The 18,269-nt window shown below is 35.4% G+C and overlaps 1 protein-coding gene across 8 annotated transcripts in view; it reads left to right on the top strand.

Moving 5' to 3' along the window:
- Positions 1 to 18,269, top strand: part of NEO1 (neogenin 1) — a 261,075-nt gene that overhangs the window by 62,577 nt on the left and 180,229 nt on the right. For all 8 annotated transcript variants that reach the window (XM_019659584.1, XM_019659588.1, XM_019659587.1 and 5 more), the window contains exons 3-4: positions 12,302 to 12,619; positions 17,916 to 18,191. In XM_019659584.1, the coding sequence (XP_019515129.1) occupies positions 12,302 to 12,619; positions 17,916 to 18,191 (594 nt within the window). The remainder of the gene's footprint in view (positions 1 to 12,301; positions 12,620 to 17,915; positions 18,192 to 18,269) is intronic.

Genomic DNA, 18,269 nt, shown 5'->3' with positions numbered 1-18,269 from the left:
GCTTAACTTCAAAAGTGAAAAAATAAAATAATAAATTATGTTATTAAGGAAGATGTGTTCATTGTTTTTTTATAAAGGTCAAGATCCAGATCCTAAAATTAAAAAAATTTCTTCCCCAAAAGCTAAAATATGGATTTAATAGTCAATAGGTTGTTATCTCAAATTGGCAGAATATTTGGAACACTTCTTAAAATGCTGTTACTTTATTAATTTCTAGCTCTTTAATTGTATGAAACTGTGATATTAAATCTGTTTCTGAAGAGTTTCTAAGAAGACATTTCTGAATAGGTGTTAAAGAGAGGGTGCTGATAGTTGCTTAAAATCCTTTAATTGTTACTGTTTAGATGGCAGACCTATTGTTTATATTTGACAGCCAGAAAGAACTTTGCTTTGATCCTTCACTTCTGCTGTCATGATTCATAATCTTTTACCCTTTGCAGAAACAATGAAACCTTTTTTCCTTTAGAAATAACTTCCTTGTTTGTTTTAAAGCATATTTATGAAGGGTAGCATGGTCCGGTGCAGCATTGGCCAATAGAACTATAGTGCAAGCGACATGCATAACTTAAAATTTTCTGGGTACCACACTAGACAAGTAAAAAGAAACTGGTGGAATTAATTTTTATAATATGTTTTATTTAAATGAATATATTCAAAATATTTTAATGAGTAATCAGTATAAAAATTGTTAATGAGATATTTTATATTTGTGTGTGTGTATATGTGTGTGTGTGTGTGTACACTAAATCTTCTAAACTGGTGTGTATTTTATACTTACAGAAAATTTAATTTAGATTAGTCATATTTGAAATTCTCAGTAGTCGCATGTCTTAAGTGGCTTCTGTTTTGGATAGTATAGATTTAGTGGTTGTGATATTGAGCACAGGAAAATCAGACTAACATGGTTCAAATCTTGCCTTCTCCATAGCTAGTTTCATGACTTTCAGCAAATTATTTATTCCCTTTGTGGCTCAGTTTTCTCGTTGTAAATGGGGATAATAATAATTCCTACCACTATAGGGTTAGAGGATTAAAAGAATATAAGTAAAGCACTAGAACAGTGGCTGGCACATAGTAACTGTTCAGTAAGTGTTAACTATTATTAGTATACCTTTAGACTTGGTCCTGTATTCCCATTTGTCTTAGAAGTATCCTTGTATTTTGTTAGAGAAGCTAGGAGTAGTAGATCTTGGATCCCTTTGACTTCTCTTTTGTATCTTCTTGTTTGTTGCCCTTAGCCTCTTGCTTTACCTCTTCTATGGTAACATTATAAACCAATAAAATGAATTAGATTTTTAGGACAGTTTTGATATCAAGTGTTCTCGCCTCTTGTTGCTATAATTTATTGAAATGAAAGCGAAACCCAGCAACTCTGCAAATGGCAATGAGTTAATGAAATACTTACCATTATAATTTTTAAAAACCCACAAAAGATTGACAGCTACAGTAGACTGGGTAGTTGCCTTTCTCATAAATACCTCTCAACCACAAAAGCCTATATAATTGTAGTAGTAAGAAAACATTAGCATATGAAGTAGAGGCGATCTTGGAAATTCATGAGTATAGTTGTGTCCAATTCAGAGTTCTTTACAATGTATTTCAAATTAGATGTCTATTAATATTTATTTTAGGTCAGAGTGACTAGATGATTGGAAAAGAAGTATTTAATGAAGTTTTACAGAGAATATATCCTATTTAAGAAGAACTTGACAATTTATAAAGATAAAACGTTTTGTATTCGGAATACTAGTAATGTATTATTGCTTATGGTAGAAAAATATGACACCATTTAACAATCAAAGAAGTATTAAATTACAATGTAAAAGTGTCATGATTCAGATTGTTGGGTTGCACCTCCAAGTTAATTTTCATATTATATTCTCGTATTTATATATTATTTATTTTTTTATTGGGGTAACATTGGTTAGTAAAATTACATAGGTTTCAAGTGTACAGTTCTGTAATACATCATCTATATATTGCTTCTTTGTTCACCACCCAGAGTCAGTTCTCCTTCCATCACCATATATTTGACCCCCTTTTCACTCTTCTACCACTGCCCTCCCCTTTACCCTCTGGTAACCACTAAATCATTGTCTGTGTCTGAGTTTTTATTTCTTTGTTTGTCTTGTTCCTTTGTTGCTTTCAATTTTATATCCCACATATCAGTGAAATCATATGGCTCTTGACTTTTTCTGACTTATTTCACTTAGCACGATAATCTCAAGATCCATCCACATTGTTGGAAATGGCAGTATCTCATCTTTTTTTCTGGCCAAGTAATACTCCATTGTGTATATATACCACATCTTCTTTATCCAGTCATCTATCAAAGGATATTTTGGTTGTTTCCTTGTCTTGGCCACTGTAAATAATGTTTGAGGGACATTGGGGTAGAGGTATCTATATGGATAAATATTTTCAGATTTTTGGGGTAGATACCCAGAAAAGGGAGGGATTGCTCATACTTAATGGTGAAAAATGAAAAGCTTTTCCTCTAAAATCATAAATAAGACAGAGATGCCCCCTATCACCACTGTTATTCAACATAGTACTGGAAGTTCTAGTCAGAGTAATCAGGCAAGAGAAAGAAATAAAAGGCATCCATATTGGGAATGAAGAAGTTAAATTGTCACTTTTTGTAGATGACATGATTCTTTATATAGAAAACCCTAAAGACTCCACCAAAAAAAAAAAAACTATTAGAAACAATAAACAAATACGGTAAAGTTTCAGGATACATACATCAATGTACAAAAATCCATTACATTTTTATATACTAACAAGGAAATATCAGAAAAAGAAATGAAAAAGAATCCATTTGCAATTACAACAAAAAGAATTAAATATTGAGGAATAAGCTTAAAAGATGTGAAGGACCTATACACTGAAAACTACAAGATATTATTAAAAGATATTGAAGAATACACAAAGAAATGGAAAGATATTCATGGATTGGGAGAATCAACATAGTTAAAATGGCCATATTACCTAAAGCTATATACAGATTTAATTCAATCCCCATCGAAATCCCAATGGCATTTTTTAGAGGAATAGAACAAAACATCATCAGATTTGTATGGAATCAATCTGAAAAGCACAAATAGCAAAAACACTCCTAAGAAAAAAGAACAAGGCTGGAGGTATCACACTCCCTAACTTCAATTTATACTACAAGTGGCAATAATCAAAACAGTATGGTATTGGCAGAAAAACAGACACACAGACCAATGGAATAGAATTGAAAACCCAGAAATAAACCACATATTTATGGATGATAATTTTTGACAAAGGAGCCCAAAACATACAACGGAGAAAAGAAAGCCTCTTCAATAAATAGTGCTGAGAAAATTGGAAAGCCACATGCAAAAGAATGAGAGTGGACTGCTATCTGTCACCATATACCAAAATAACTCAAAATGGATCAAAGACTTAAATATAAGACCTGAAACAATAAATTGCATAGAAGAAAAAGTCAGTACTAAACTTAGGGACCTTGCATTCAGAGAGGATTTTATGAATTTGACATATTATCATTGAGCCTATATTTTTATCAGTATTTCATCATATTTTGTATTTTCACCAACATGCAAAAGTGGAACTGAAAAATACTCTTGTTTTAGAAATTCAAAAGACTTTGTATCATGTATTGGTGAAATGTCTTACTCTTATCAGAGTCTTCTAGCTACAAATAACAAAAAGTTGCTTATGTTTTCATGAAAGTTCTATATAGTTAATGTGAAAATTCTTTTATTTTCTCATCTAGCTGAATGCAAAATGGCCAATTCAGATTTCCCCCTATTTTGAGCTGAAATATAAATATTTCTAATATTGCTGGCATGTTAACTAATACTGTTATTAACATACTTTTTCTAAGAATTGTTTTAGAGAATTTCCGGGTAATTGTTTAGAACATCGGTAGTATTGTTTGCAGCTTAATCAGATTGTAGCTACTTTTTTTTGCCAATCATGTAGAAGTTATAAAATATTAATGTTAATTATTTATTATACTTTAAAAAGTGATATTGAAACATTTTTACAAAGGACAGATATGAAATCATCTGAATATAAAATTTTTGAGACTGAGGCTGACCTTAGGAAAAACAGCATTTGATTTTCTGCCAAGTCACTAAGAATCACTAATACTTAATTCCATCGTTGCCCAGCCATCTTTCTTACCTGTAAGATTCTGAAAAGGATACAAAAAATAAGCAAAACACAAAAACAAACCAATGTACAAATAGCAAGTAGCAATGGCAAACCAGGGTTATTTTACTACTCTGTGGTCTAGACGTCCAGTAGGAAAGATAGGCCTTAAAAACAAACAGACAGAGGGCTGGCCGAGTGGCGCAGTTGGTTAAGAATTAGCTTAACAGCGCAAGCTCTGAGCAACAGGGCCGCGGGTTGGATTCCCACATGGGCCAGTGACGCTGCGCCCAAGCTGATCTGCTGGTGAGCTGCCAACAGATGGCAGGATGGTCAGCTGGTGAGAGCACGTGCTCTTAACAACAAGATTACCTGTTCAGTTGTGGGCTACACCTGCCCTCAACTAAGACTGAACTCGGCACCTTGAGCTGAGCTGCCACCCAGATGGCTCAGTGGATAGATCATGTGCTCTTAAGAGCAAGGCTGCTGGGTTCGACTTCCACATGGGATGGTGGCTACGCCCACTGGCAACTAAGTTTGAACACAGCACCTTGAACTTAGCAGCCACGAGCTGCCGACATGCAGCCTGATGGCAACTGGTGCCCTCCACAACTAAGATTGAAGAAAAATAGTTTGGCTGGTCCCCTTCCCCAATTCCCCAATTTAAAAAACAAAAAACTAAACCAAAAAACCCCAAACAGACAAAGTCAATTGCTGGGAAGAGCATATAAAGGGCAGAATGGAAGACTAGGACCTTTTCAGAGGTGGTTGTCAGAGAAGGCTTTTGTGGAGGTGTTGGTTGGGTTGAAACATGAAGGATGAGAAGTTAGCCATGTGATGGAGAGTGGGGCTGGAGGGGGCAGCAATGCAAAGATGTGTGGGAAAGGACATGGCTTGTTCGTGACACTGAACCAGGTGGCCAGAGGTTATTGGGTTAGAGGGAGTGTGATGTGTGATTAGGTTGTAGAGAGAGAGGAACCAAATCCGGTAGCCCTTTGAACGCCACGGTCATGCATTTGGATTTTATATGAGCTGCAGTGAGGAGCTGTTGAAAGATTAGGCGGAGAAGAAAGGATCACACTTGGGTTTTGAGATCACTTAATATTATTTTACACATAACTGTCAAATGTGATTAAAAGTAAAAAAATAAAGTCCATATTTTATGCATAACAATTTCTAAAATGTGATTGGTGAAAACGAAGATGCTAGATATTAGCAATTGGGGGAGGACATTATAGGCTTTTGAACTATGAATAGTTACTATTTATTGAGGACCTGTTATCTGTCAAGCAATGAGGTAGGTGCTTCTAACACATCTTCATAGAGATGCCCTGGAATGGAAGGCGTTATTTTTCCTATTTTATGGGGGAGAAAATTTTAGACATAGAGAGAAATTAATTAATGTAACAAAGTTAAGATTCAAAACCCTGTCTGCCTGACTTCATTTTACCATGGTTTTTCCTACTGTAGCAGTTTGGGGTGGGGGAAGGGATGAGGAGGAAGGCTGAAAATTGAGGAAAAGGAAAGCACTCTTATAATAAATGTTTATTGAATAAATGATTTCAGGTATTTTTCATTTTGAATGGTTGGGAAGGTAGATGTCATAAATTAGAACAATCAAATTGAATCTCCCTGTTAGGAGATTATCCTGAAAAAGAATTTTGGATCCAGCTTTGATTAGAAGTTTACATTCACTGTTTTTATGATCTGCCTATACCATAAAAAATTTTGAAAGCATGTATGTATATCAGACAGTTAAAATCATCCACATAATGTTAATAACTAACCACTCACCTTACTTGAAATCCCCAGGAAAGGAGCTCTGCGCGCCTCTGTGCTCTTGGTAGGTAGTCTTTGGAGGACATGTGCAGGTCAGGGGGCTGAGCTCTGGAGCTGGGAGCACTGTTATGTAGCCAAACAGTGTAGAAAACAGTCAGCTCTTTAAGTGTTGCTGTACATACTCTATAACATGACTATATTTTGTTGGGTCCTTTGTATATTAAATTATTTTAACTTTCTAATTTTTAAACTTTTTAATTATAAATTGAGAACTTGAAGCAGGAGAGCCTGAATTGTATGGTGATAGTGGACATCAAAAGGTTCAGGAATGATGAAATGTAGGATTTAGAGATTGGATGGGATGGGATGGGATGGTCTAAAGTATTGTTAGTAAAGAGTAAAAGAACTATGAAGTCCTGTGACATTAGTCTGTTAGTTATCATGAAGAGGTAAGTTTCTTAGGATGAATAACATATAGAATGCTAACATTTGTAGATATTTAATAATGCTTGCTTATCCTTCTGGCCTGCATTTCTGCTACTGTCAAACTTTGAACCTCTTTGGGCAGTAAGATAGATTTCATTTTATTTCTGCCAGTGTTCAAATACTGTATGTTGTTTTTTACTCTGGGTTCACAAAAATTTAGAATTACTATTGGCTACACAGTTAAGTTGTGCAGTGAGTGATATGGTTTGTCGATATTTGGGGGTGAGGGGTTACAACTAAAATAAGTTACCTGTGGATATTTTCCTTTCATAAGATGGAATTCTATCAGGAAGTGTGAAATAGTCTATCAAAAACTGAGGAATAGCCTGTCAAGAAGTGAGAGCTGTTCCATTAGGAAGTGAAAAGTTTGCAGAGACCTGGGAATGGAGAAGAGCTCCGACAGGATCATTAAACCTGTTTCAGGATAATTTGCACAGTCATAGTAAACTGAAATTAAGCACACTTAAGTGAATAGGTGTGAAGTTAGGACAGTTTTTAAACAAAGTCAGCCAAGCAGTGAGTGTGCATAACTCTTTACTGTGGCAAAAGGAAAGCGGCTAAAGAAAATGGTGACAGATCTTTTTAAAACAATCATTCCTACTACAAGGAATTATGCACCAATAACAACAAAAATGTTTTTTTTTATTAAAAAAGAAAGTGATGACAAGAAAAATGCATAAGCAGTTGTTCATATTAAAAAATGTAAGCAATAAAGAAATCCATGGAGTAAAAAGCCTTTTCTCTCTGCCTGCTCTCCGGCAGCAGCTCAGCCCCGCTCCTCTCCCCAGGAGAAAGCACTGTTAATTGTTTAGTGTTTATTCTTCTACACTTTTCCCTACCTATTTACATTTAAATATATGCATATATGTACGTGTATATGTGTTTTAATGTAAGTGGGGTCATATGATACATATTTTGAAATTTGAAAAATTTTTACATAACATGTATACCAGGGGTGCCAAAAATATGTATACACATTTTAAAAGATGTTATCTGTGCTCAAGCAATAGTTCGCTGTAATCAGAAGTGTCTGGATGCTGATGGTAACCACTTTGAGCACCTCTTTTAATTGCAGAAATCAAACGTGACTTGTATTCGTCTTTTGTTATCAGTATATATTGAGTGTTACAATTAATAGTTTTTTCCTTTCTTAAAATGTGTATACATATTTTTGGCACCCTCTGTATATTTTTACAATTTTACAAGCTCAGTAAATGAATATACCCCAGACTTTTTCTATTGTCTCCCTCCTGTAAATAAACAATAGTAATTTTTACATAGGTAAAATGTTCAGACAATACCAAAAGCGAACGAAAGAAAAAACCACTGAAATCACACTACCTCGAGATAATCCCCATTTTGGTGACTAGTTTTTTTAAATGTATCTCTTTAGTAGATATTCACACAAGTGTAAATATATACCCACATCCACCACACACATATGTATAGTATTTATAAATGGATTATACACACAAGCTGATTTTTGTCACACAATTATTTTAAGTGTGCTTGGGGATTTTCATCTCCCTTCCTCACCGCCCCCATCCCCAGTCTCCTCCCACCCTACCCTCCCAGTAACCAGTGGTAACAACCTGGTATACACTTTATTACCTTTGTCAAGGCTCATATAATCATATGCCTACAAAATGATATAATTTACACTTGTCTGCATTGTTCATTTTTCACAGAACTCAATCGGATTAACTAAAACATAATTTACTCATTTTTTGCTGGTTAAATATTCTAAGGCAGGAATCAGTAAACTGTGGTCAGTGTATCAGATCCATCCTGCTGCCTGTTTTTGTCAATAAAGTTTTATTGAAACACAGGCTCACCCACTTTTCTATTGAGCGTTGTGATCTTTTAATCCTCTGTCGGGCGCAACTGATCTCACAGATTGTTTTGAATTTCTGTTTATTTTTATACTGAATTTATGTAATAAACATATTGTTTTTACCTTGTGGCAAATTAAAATTTCATTCTGAATAAATAATAAGCATGCTTACACGTTATTTTCATTCGTTTTCAATTTAAATAAAAAATGTCATACATGCATCTAGTAGATGAATTGCGCCCGAACTCGTAACTTGTGCATTGCACCCTATGGAGGGTTAAATTCTTTATCTGTTATATGTGATATATTTCACCCCAATGTTGCCTGTCTTTTGCTTTGTTATATTTTGCCATAAATTTTTAAAAATTTAAATGCAATGAAGTGAAGCATATCTATTCTATCTTTGAGGGTCTCTATTTTGATTGAAAAGGCTGACTAACTCCAGGGTTATTCCTGTATTTTAAAAAACTTTTTATTACTTAATTTTTTCATAGGTCTGGAATGTATTTTTTTTCTCTCTCTCTCTGTGTGTGTGTGTGTGTGTGTGTGTATGTGTATGAGTGGCATTAAAGTGTAATGTCGTTAAGATCATAGACTGGTTCTGTTTACTACCCTTGTGACCTTGGACAAGTTAAAGTTTTCTCAACTGGGAGTGATATAGTACCTATCTCATAAGATAGTAATGAAGATTAAATGAGTGGTTAGTATGTAGAGAATGTTTGATACATAAAAACATATGTGGTAGGTGTCCCATTTTTATTTTATATGGATAACTAGTTGTCCTAGTAACATTTATTGAGTAGTTCATCCTTCACCTCAGTTGATGTAAAATATCATCTCTATTGTAAAGTTTCCAAATACATGTAACTATTTTGGGGTTCTCTAGCCTGTTATATGGCTCTGTTTATTCCTGCTCCAGAGCCATAGTGGCTTAATTACTGTAGCTTTATAAATACTGATAAGTGCAATCCCCTTACTTTGTTCCTGTAAGTTATTTTGGCTCTTTTTGGCTTTTGTTGCTCTTCTTTATAATAAAAAAAAAAACTCATCAAAATTTACAAAAACTCTGTTAATAAGTTTTTTTTGTGGAAGAGTGATACTAATTGGCTGGTTTGGGAATGGAACCTGTGGTCTCACTAATACTTTGAACAGTGGAAGTCTTTAGAAGTTGCCTGGTTATATAATCTAAACGTTGATACCTGGCTAGGTGGGCACTGGGAATATGGTGAATAAAAATACTGTAGAATGATAGATTATAAGCCTGCAGTTCCCAAACTGTACCTTGAAATGCCCCCCAGGACACCTCAGGGAACTCCCAGGCATATTTCAAATTTTCTAGGGAAACATAGCGACACCTGTTGGACACCTTGCAAACTTCTAGGTCAAGGTGGTTCACAGTTTCAGCACTGGATTGTGCTTCCTTCATTTCGATGGTGTGATATCTTTGTGAATTTTGGTGTTTGGTGCTTGCTGTGATAAAAAGCAAGTACCATGCAAAAATCATTGAACAGGTTTAATTTCATGGTTTAAGAAGTTGTGAAGTGCCCAGTAGGTGCACACATTCCATAATAACTAATTGTGGTTATTTAAAAATGAAATTAAAATATTTTTCAATGTATGTGTATTATTTTTTCACTTGTTAGGACATAAATATTTATCATTTGTTTGAACATAACTATTAAATAGAACTGTTAGGTATTTCTTGTAGTGTAGGGAATTTTGAAAAAAATTACTGAGAAAATAAGGGCACCAGGAGCCGAGAAAGTTGGGGAACCTCTCTGCCTTAATAAACAAATTATTACACATATTTAAAGATGAAGAACATTTGAAGTGCTCCGAAGGTAGGATACTGTATGCTATGTCTGCTTATAACAGGGCAAACTAATCTTGTCTGGGCACTGGGAACAGATGGCATTTTTGAGAAAGAGATATTAAGTTGAGCTTGATGTCAAAGACTAGGAGTTTCTTGGAGAGGGGCGATGGTGGGAACAAGCTTGTGTGAAGCCTGCAGGAGCTATGGAGCCTGACAGCAGTGCAGCATGCCTGGGAGGGTAAGGGGAGAGTGATGGAAAGTAGGCAGAGGCCAGGTCACAGTGATGTGGAAAGTCCAGTTAAGGAGTTTATTTAGATATTTTTGTAAAAGGCATAATGGCAAACCTTTGAGGATTTTAAGTGAAGGGAGAACATCTTATGTCACTGCCTGCTTACTGAGGGAATAAAATACAAAGCTGATACACATAAATACTTAAGTAACGCCGTATTCTGAGTAATACAGAATTTTGAGTAATACAAAATTTTCTGTAAAATTTTGAAGTGCTTTGATTTTCAAAAGCATTTCTGAACTTATGAGTATAATTTTTTTAACACATACACTCTTTTGTTCAGTTTGGTTGATATGGATATGGACTTTTAAGATGAAATAAACTCAAGCGAGATAGAATGTTAAACTGTAAAAGATTTGCATTGGTGTAATTTTTTTTAAATGGCAAAAAATTTTCTGAATTTTAAAATTAAATTTATTTTGTTTATTAATATATGTAATAAAATATTTTAAATTGTTAATTCACATGTTTTGATTGCCAACCTAATAATACATTTCTCTTAAGTTCCTGAGTTATTTAAATTTGGGTGGCATAAAAAAGATTTAATACTTATATAGGAAAGGTAGAAAAATATTTCTCTTATTTTAGCTATTATTTTGTACTGCCCTGAAGTTTATATTTTGATTAATTTTACTATAGTTCCAGTAAATTAATGCTATATAACATTTTATAGTAACTAGAAACAAATTACTGCAGGTTACTTCTGAAAAATTCCTACGCTCATTTTCAAGAGTTTTAAGACTTGAAGAATTTCAAGTTCAATTTCATGTTCTTCAAATGGGGATGGAGACCCTCGTGTGGTGTTTGGGAAAGGGTGTTTAGTCAGTTTTGAATTTGCTTATCATTGTAAGTGTTGAAAAATGTTAAAACAAGTGAATATTATTTCCTTCCCTCTGCCAGTATGTTTTGTATTTATTGAGAGCTATTCTTTCAGTTTCTAATAAAGAATTGGTGTCATTTTTAAGTTCATAATGTAAATAAGTTAACAATTAAAGGCTGAAAAACAGCCTTTGTTTTCTTCATTGATTGGCCTCTGATTGTTCACTGACAGTCTTCACTGATTGTTCACAAGGTGGTTTGGTCAGTAGTTTTCTTGAAGAAAAGTGATAAAGCTTTAAGATGGAAAGCTCTCTCTGGCTGGGAATATAAGGTTTATAGCAAATATTTTCTTTAAATTATGTTTCTCCCATGTTCAAAGACCTAGCCGAGGATTTATAAAAATTAAACTGATCCCCCCTGTGCTTTCTACATCAGAATGAATTCTAGATGACGATTAAATATAGAAAATGAAACCACAAAATACTGGTATAAAACAAAGCTGACATTTTTTTATAATCGTAGGATAAAGAGGACCTTTTAAAGTATAACAGATTTAATTTTATGGAGTTAATATTTATTTTCTTATGACAGAAATCAGTCAAAATAGAAAAAAGAATATTTGCAAAATATGACAGCTATACCAAAAGGTTGCTGTCAAGTCAACAGGGTGAATAATCCACTAGAAAAATGGACAAATTGTATGTGTAGTGACTTTATGAAAGACGGCTCATAAACATAGGAAGATGCCTTATTAACAAAGCATCATTTCAATTTTCTGCCTCCTTTATGTTCCATAGAAAATTTCACTTTAAATATAATAATTTTAAATATTTATAAATCCCATTGTAGGGTTTAAAATAAAACTGTTATTAGTTATTCTTACCATCCAGCAAGGTTTAATTATCTCAGCTAGCAGGATCTTTTTTTCTAATGTTTTTCTTCTAAGTGAGTCAAATTTTGATTTCCTAGTAAAAAATAACATTTATTAAATATTCAGAGTGAAGTGACTGCATTTATGTATCATCACCGAAGAGCATGATTTATGAATAATTTTTGGACATACTATATTTTCTTATAAAAATAGAAGAAAGTTTTGCTTAACTTTGTGTTTTTCTTTATTTTTTATTTTTTGTAGGATCCAGCATTCGAACTTTCACTCCATTTTATTTTCTGGTGGAGCCAATGGATACACTCTCAATTAGAGGCTCTTCTGTTATATTAAACTGTTCAGCATATTCTGACCCTTCGCCAAAAATTGAATGGAAGAAAGATGGGACTTTTTTAAACTTAGTATCAGATGATCGTCGCCAGCTTCTCCCAGATGGGTCTTTATTCATCAGCAACGTGGTGCATTCCAAACACAACAAACCTGATGAGGGGTATTATCAGTGTGTGGCCACTGTGGAGAGTCTGGGAACTATTGTCAGCAGAACAGCCAAGCTCATGGTAGCAGGTAAGTTTTGTCAAGTAATGTACTGTACTTTCAAAGTTTTATAAAGAGTAAATCTTGATAAAAGCACTATTACCCTAGACTTGTCATAACTGGTAACAGCAGGTACACTCATTTAACAGGTATTATGCGTTATGTAGGGCTGGCTCAGTGCTGGGAGGAACAAATGAGCATTTTCCCACTTTTTCATCATCTAGATGACTTAAGAGTGCTCAGAACTCAACCAGTTATTATTTTCTTTCTAACTTGGAAGTGCCAGAGGAAGTTGTGTAGGAAAATCGAGTCACTTTGATTGCTAACTTTTATCCTACCCAGCATAACCATTTAGTGTGGTTTTGTAAAACCTGCAGTATAGCCAGAATCTTGGTTCCTTTATGCCTTCAGCAAGGGAATGATATTTCATTGTATAAATTATTAAAAAATCCTTAGGCTATATATATGATGCATTGTGTATTGTATGTTATATATATGTTAAGGTGAAGAACAGAAAGTTTTAAAGAGAGAAACATTCATTTCCTTTTAGAGCATCCTTATTCTAAGAATGATGGAAAATGTAAGAAAAAATTAAGAGTCTTGAATAGTAAGATCTGGTTCCTAAATGAGTCATACCTGTTTTGTGGTAGACACTGGCATTTCTCAGATTAGTGTTTTTTCAGGTGAAGTAGTTAGTTTTTGTTAAAGTTCACATTGTAAATGTGGAAAAAAAAATGGTTTTATCTTTAAGTCATACTCCCGTTGGTGTAATGCTAACATGTGAAAAAAGAACATTACTAAGGCTGGCCTCCCATTCACTCCCACTCCTGGGCCATGGTCGCCTGCCTCGTGCTCACTCGGGGTATATTTGCTCCTTCATTCACAGCATGATGGCCCTTCCTCTTGGGAGCCGAATGTGCAAAATCGAATTAGAGTGTGATGTAAAGCCACCGTAGTTATTCCGTAATCACAGATGGAGAATGGAAAAATAAAAGAAATAAATCACCCCTTTTGACAATTTGCCTTTTCTTTCTTTTTTCTTTCGTCTTTTTAAAATCTAGTTGCCAGGCTTCCTTCAACATGTTGATAAATAAATTAGCATTATGACTTCCCCTATAATGTCACTAGGTCAGCTCCTGTTCATCATTTATGTTCTTAACCTGGACTTTAATTGCGACTCCTTCCTCTCAGCTGTCCCCACATCCAATCACCAGATCCAGTGAGTTCTTGCTTCCTGGTGTCTCTGTGCTTGATCCACATTCTCCTTCCTGAGCCGACCCGTCATCCCTCACCACAGTGTGGTACCTGACTGCTGCCCCATCCTTGCCCTCCTCCGGTCCATTCTCCACATTGGTCCGAGCACTCTGTCTCTCTCTCCGGCAGCTCTCCAGAAACAGCATCAGGTTCATGTCAAAACAGGCCTCTGGAGCCCTGTCATGAGCTGCTTCTGCTAATCTAGCTTCTTTTCTTATCATTCCTCCCTGCCCCGGCCTCTATCACCACTTTCATTCTCTGCCTCTGGCTTTTTGCTCACAGCTTCCCCACTGCCTGTTAGTCCTATCCTCCACGCTTCTTCTCTTCTCCTCTGCTAGGTTTGTCCATCCTTCTTCTTAGCTTTCATATCTTTCAGGAAATGGTTTTTGACCTAATATTTAAGTAAACAGGCCATTTTGATACAAGTTGATAAATTCTTTGGCGACAGACAAGATTCTATAGGAGAGCTGTTTCACCTGCCCTTGGCCTGGGTATCAGGAGGAAGTGCCATCTAAGCTAAGAGATGAAGAGGAGGCCTTTTTAATTGTTACATAGTATCCATTGCATAGATACACTGTGAATTCTCTAAAGATTCCCTTTTTGATGAACAGTTACATGGATATAAATTACTATAATGAATAACCCTTTGCAGATCTTCATTTCTATGTAATAGATTAGTAGACTTAGTAATTGTACAAATTGCTGCATCATAGGGTGTACTTTGTGTACGTGTGCAATTTAAAAAGACAGCACTGGATTGTCAGGCGCTGCCTCAGAATGTTAACCAACCAGAGTTACCCAACCAGAGTTACCGTATGACTGAGCAGTTCCATTCCTATGTATCTGATACTCAAGAGGAATGAAAAGATAAGTTCACATAACAACTTGTACATGCATTTTTATAGCAGCATTGTTCATAATAGCCAGAAAGTGGAAACAACGTATGTGTGTATCAAGTGAAGAATGGATATCCAAAGTGTGGTCTATTCATACGTGGAATATTATTTGGCAATAAAGAAGAATGAAGTAGTTCTGATATATACTGCAACATGGATAAGCCTTAAAAACATTATGCTAAGTGAAAGAAGCCAGTCACAAAAGACCATATATCGTAGGACTCTTGTATATGAAATGTCCAGAATAGGCAAATATATAAAGCCAAAAAGTAGATTGGTGGCTTTCTGGGCCTGGGGTTAGGGGGATAGGGCATGGGGGATGGGAAGAGGGGATGGGGAATGAGTGCAAGTGTACAAAGTTTCTTTGGGGGATGATGAAAATGTTCTAAAATTAGATTGTAGCGATGGTTGCACAACTTTGCATATACTAAAAACCATTGAATTGTGTACTTTAAATGGCAAACTTCACAGTATATAAATTGTATCTCAATAAAACAATTTTTTAAAAATGATATTGCCAGATTTTCATTCTAAAGGTTTTTGGGTTATAGTTATTTGATTGCAAGCAATTGCAAATTGATTTTGCCCAGTCAATCAAGAAGGGGAATTTTTGAAAGAATACTAAGTAGATAGCTCATAGACGTAACTATGACAGCTCTTTTTTCTTTAGGCTGTTTCATTTCTCCACAGCAGAAAATTTTCTTTTACTTCCTGGGCAGTTCCCTGGCTGTGGGTCTGTTGTGCTCAGAGGTGGGGGGGTTGGGTGGTCTGCATACATACACTGTTAGCCCTTCTTGATGGCCCCACTCCCATCCTTCCTCCTTTCCCCTGCAGTTCCCCAGAAGCAGCAGGACAGCCTGGCCTCTTGCTTTGCCAGGAAACTCCAGCATTTTTTGCCTTGATCTCACTCACTAGCTCCTCCATCAGCTTTCTCTTCAGAAACCTTTTGAAATTGCTTGTCTGCTGATTCCCCACATGTTATTTTGGGTTTACATTTTTAAAAATTACTCATTTTCATGAGACCTAAGGAGTGAGAATATTTTGATTTTCAAAAAATAGAATAGCTCTTGGTTTTATTTCAGATTCCTTTTCTTCCCGTTGTTAGTTTCTGTGTTTATCTTTGTTATTTCCTTTCTTCCAGTTTTCTTTCTGGTTCCTGAAAAGTAGATATTTGGTTCATTTTATCTTTATTGATTTTCTTCAAAAATCCTCTTGAAACAAAAAATAAAAAATTTGTAGCTAGACAGCCTGTAAATGTATGTCATTTACATACGGACTAATTAACCATCATAAAACCAGAAGAACTGGGGTTGTTTCTCATAAGTTAATAAGTTTGTTAGTCTTTAAAGAAACATCTTGTTGTAGTCTGAGCATGTCAGAATCACTTTTTAGCTATTACCATTAATAATAATAGTAGCTATATTTGTTGAGTATTTATGTGTCAGGCAATATGCTATATATCAATTATTTATATTAAACATTTAACTTTTTAACAACCCTAGTAGGCCTCTTACTGTTCTCATTTTACTGATGGAGGAACCGAGGCTTAGAAGATAAGTAACTTGCCAACGCCACACACCATGAAGTGGTAGGTTTGGGATTCAGATTGAGATTATGTGACTCCAGAATTTACGCTCTCAGCCACTGCATTCTGTGGCATCTACAGAATACTATGATGACATGTTTTTGTTGTTGTTAATATTTTGAAAGAATTTAAAACTTATAGAATCATTGCAAGAAGGACACCAGGAAATCCCATGATAGTCATCACTCAGATTACCCGATTGCTAACATTTCACCTCATCTGCCTTATCACCCCTGCCCCCAATATCTATGTACCCAGGTACATTTTTTTCTGAGTGGTTTGCTGAACCATGAAGTTTAAGTAGCAGATGTTACACCCTACCTAAATACTTATGTGAATATTATCTAAAAACAAGGACAGTCTCCTAAATAACCATCCGTCAATTTCAGGAAATTAACCTTAATACAATGCTACCATTTAACCCATAGATACCATTTGTATTTCACTAGTTATCTCAATGTTCTTAATGACAAAAGAACAAAAGCAGAAACATACCCCCCTCCCTTTCTGGTCCAGGATTACATGTTTTAGTTAGTACTTGGATCATTTAGACTTTCAGTCTCAAACCATTCTTCTTTTTCCTTGTTTCACTTTGTGTTTTCTGATTCTCCCCTATGAATAGACTCGGGTTTTGCATTTCGGGGAGGAATATCACAGAAGTAGTGCTGTGTTCTTAGTACTTCATATCAGGAAGCATGCAATGCTTTGTTCCATTGCTGGTGATGTTAACGTTCATTACTTAGTTAAAATAATGTGTACTGTGTTTCTCCACTGTAAAGTTAATAAGTATTTTGTACTTTTATTAACTAATTTTGAGAAAAGATAAATTGATGGTTTATAAATATCCTATCCCTCATCCAACTTTTACCTACTAGTTTTAGTATCTGTTCATGATTTTTTCCTGCATTAATTATCATTATCCCAGACTTAGCCAGAGGGAAACTTGCTTCAGTCTCACTTCTGTGTCCTTTCGAACATCCATGTTGTTCTTTGGGTGCTTCCTTACTTTCTGTCACAAGACATTCCAGGCTCATCTTTGCTTTCTCCATTCCAGTCCTAGAATCAGCCATTTCTTCAGGCAGCACTGGTGCCTTGTAGTCGAGAATGGTGTTTAGAAATCAAGATTAGGTCATCACATGTACTCATTGTCACTAGAGTGACATTGATTCTGGACTCTCTGGGCAAAGCTAGGAAATGTGTGTGTGTGTGTAATGGCTATATGAAATATATGTATATCTCACACATATACATCCATAGATTTATCTATATTCATGTATCTATAATTATATAAAACTAAGTTTATACTGATACCTCTATTCTAGTCCAGTACCGTGGGATTGATTTTATCCTTTTGCCTTTCCATATTCGTACATTGTTTCTCCAGCTGTGAGGACTCTGACTCCACGTGCCTCTCATACATGTACTGTTTGAGCTGTAATCCTGTGTGTAGCCAACTTCCTGATCCAGGGACCTTCTTCTTGACCCTGGTTCCACCATACATGTGGCCACATGGGCTGACTTGCCCCTGTCCCCCATGACTACATTGTAAAATAATATTTATCTACATTTTATTTATTCTTTTTTTGTCCAGGTCTTCCCAGATTTGCCAGCCAACCAGAGCCTTCTTCAGTTTATGCTGGAAACAGTGCAATTCTGAACTGTGAAGTGAATGCCGATTTGGTCCCATTTGTGCGGTGGGAACAGAACAGGCAGCCCCTTCTCCTGGACGATAGAGTTACCAAACTTCCAAGTGGAGCGCTGGTTATCAGCAATGCGACTGAAGCAGATGGAGGCCTTTATCGCTGTGTAGTTGAAAGTGGTGGGCCACCGAAGTATAGTGATGAAGCTGAATTAAAAGTTCTTCCAGGTATTAATTTATTATCAGGACTGACAGTTTTATGTTTATTGATGGATAAAAATTGTTCTGTTAGAATTTTTTTTTTTT

Source organism: Hipposideros armiger, unplaced genomic scaffold (assembly GCF_001890085.2).
Source record: "Hipposideros armiger isolate ML-2016 unplaced genomic scaffold, ASM189008v1 scaffold_302, whole genome shotgun sequence".
In the NCBI taxonomy this organism is placed as follows: Eukaryota; Metazoa; Chordata; class Mammalia; order Chiroptera; family Hipposideridae; genus Hipposideros; species Hipposideros armiger.
Note: the sequence above shows the minus strand (reverse complement) of the source record. Positions and strands in the feature narration are given on the sequence as shown.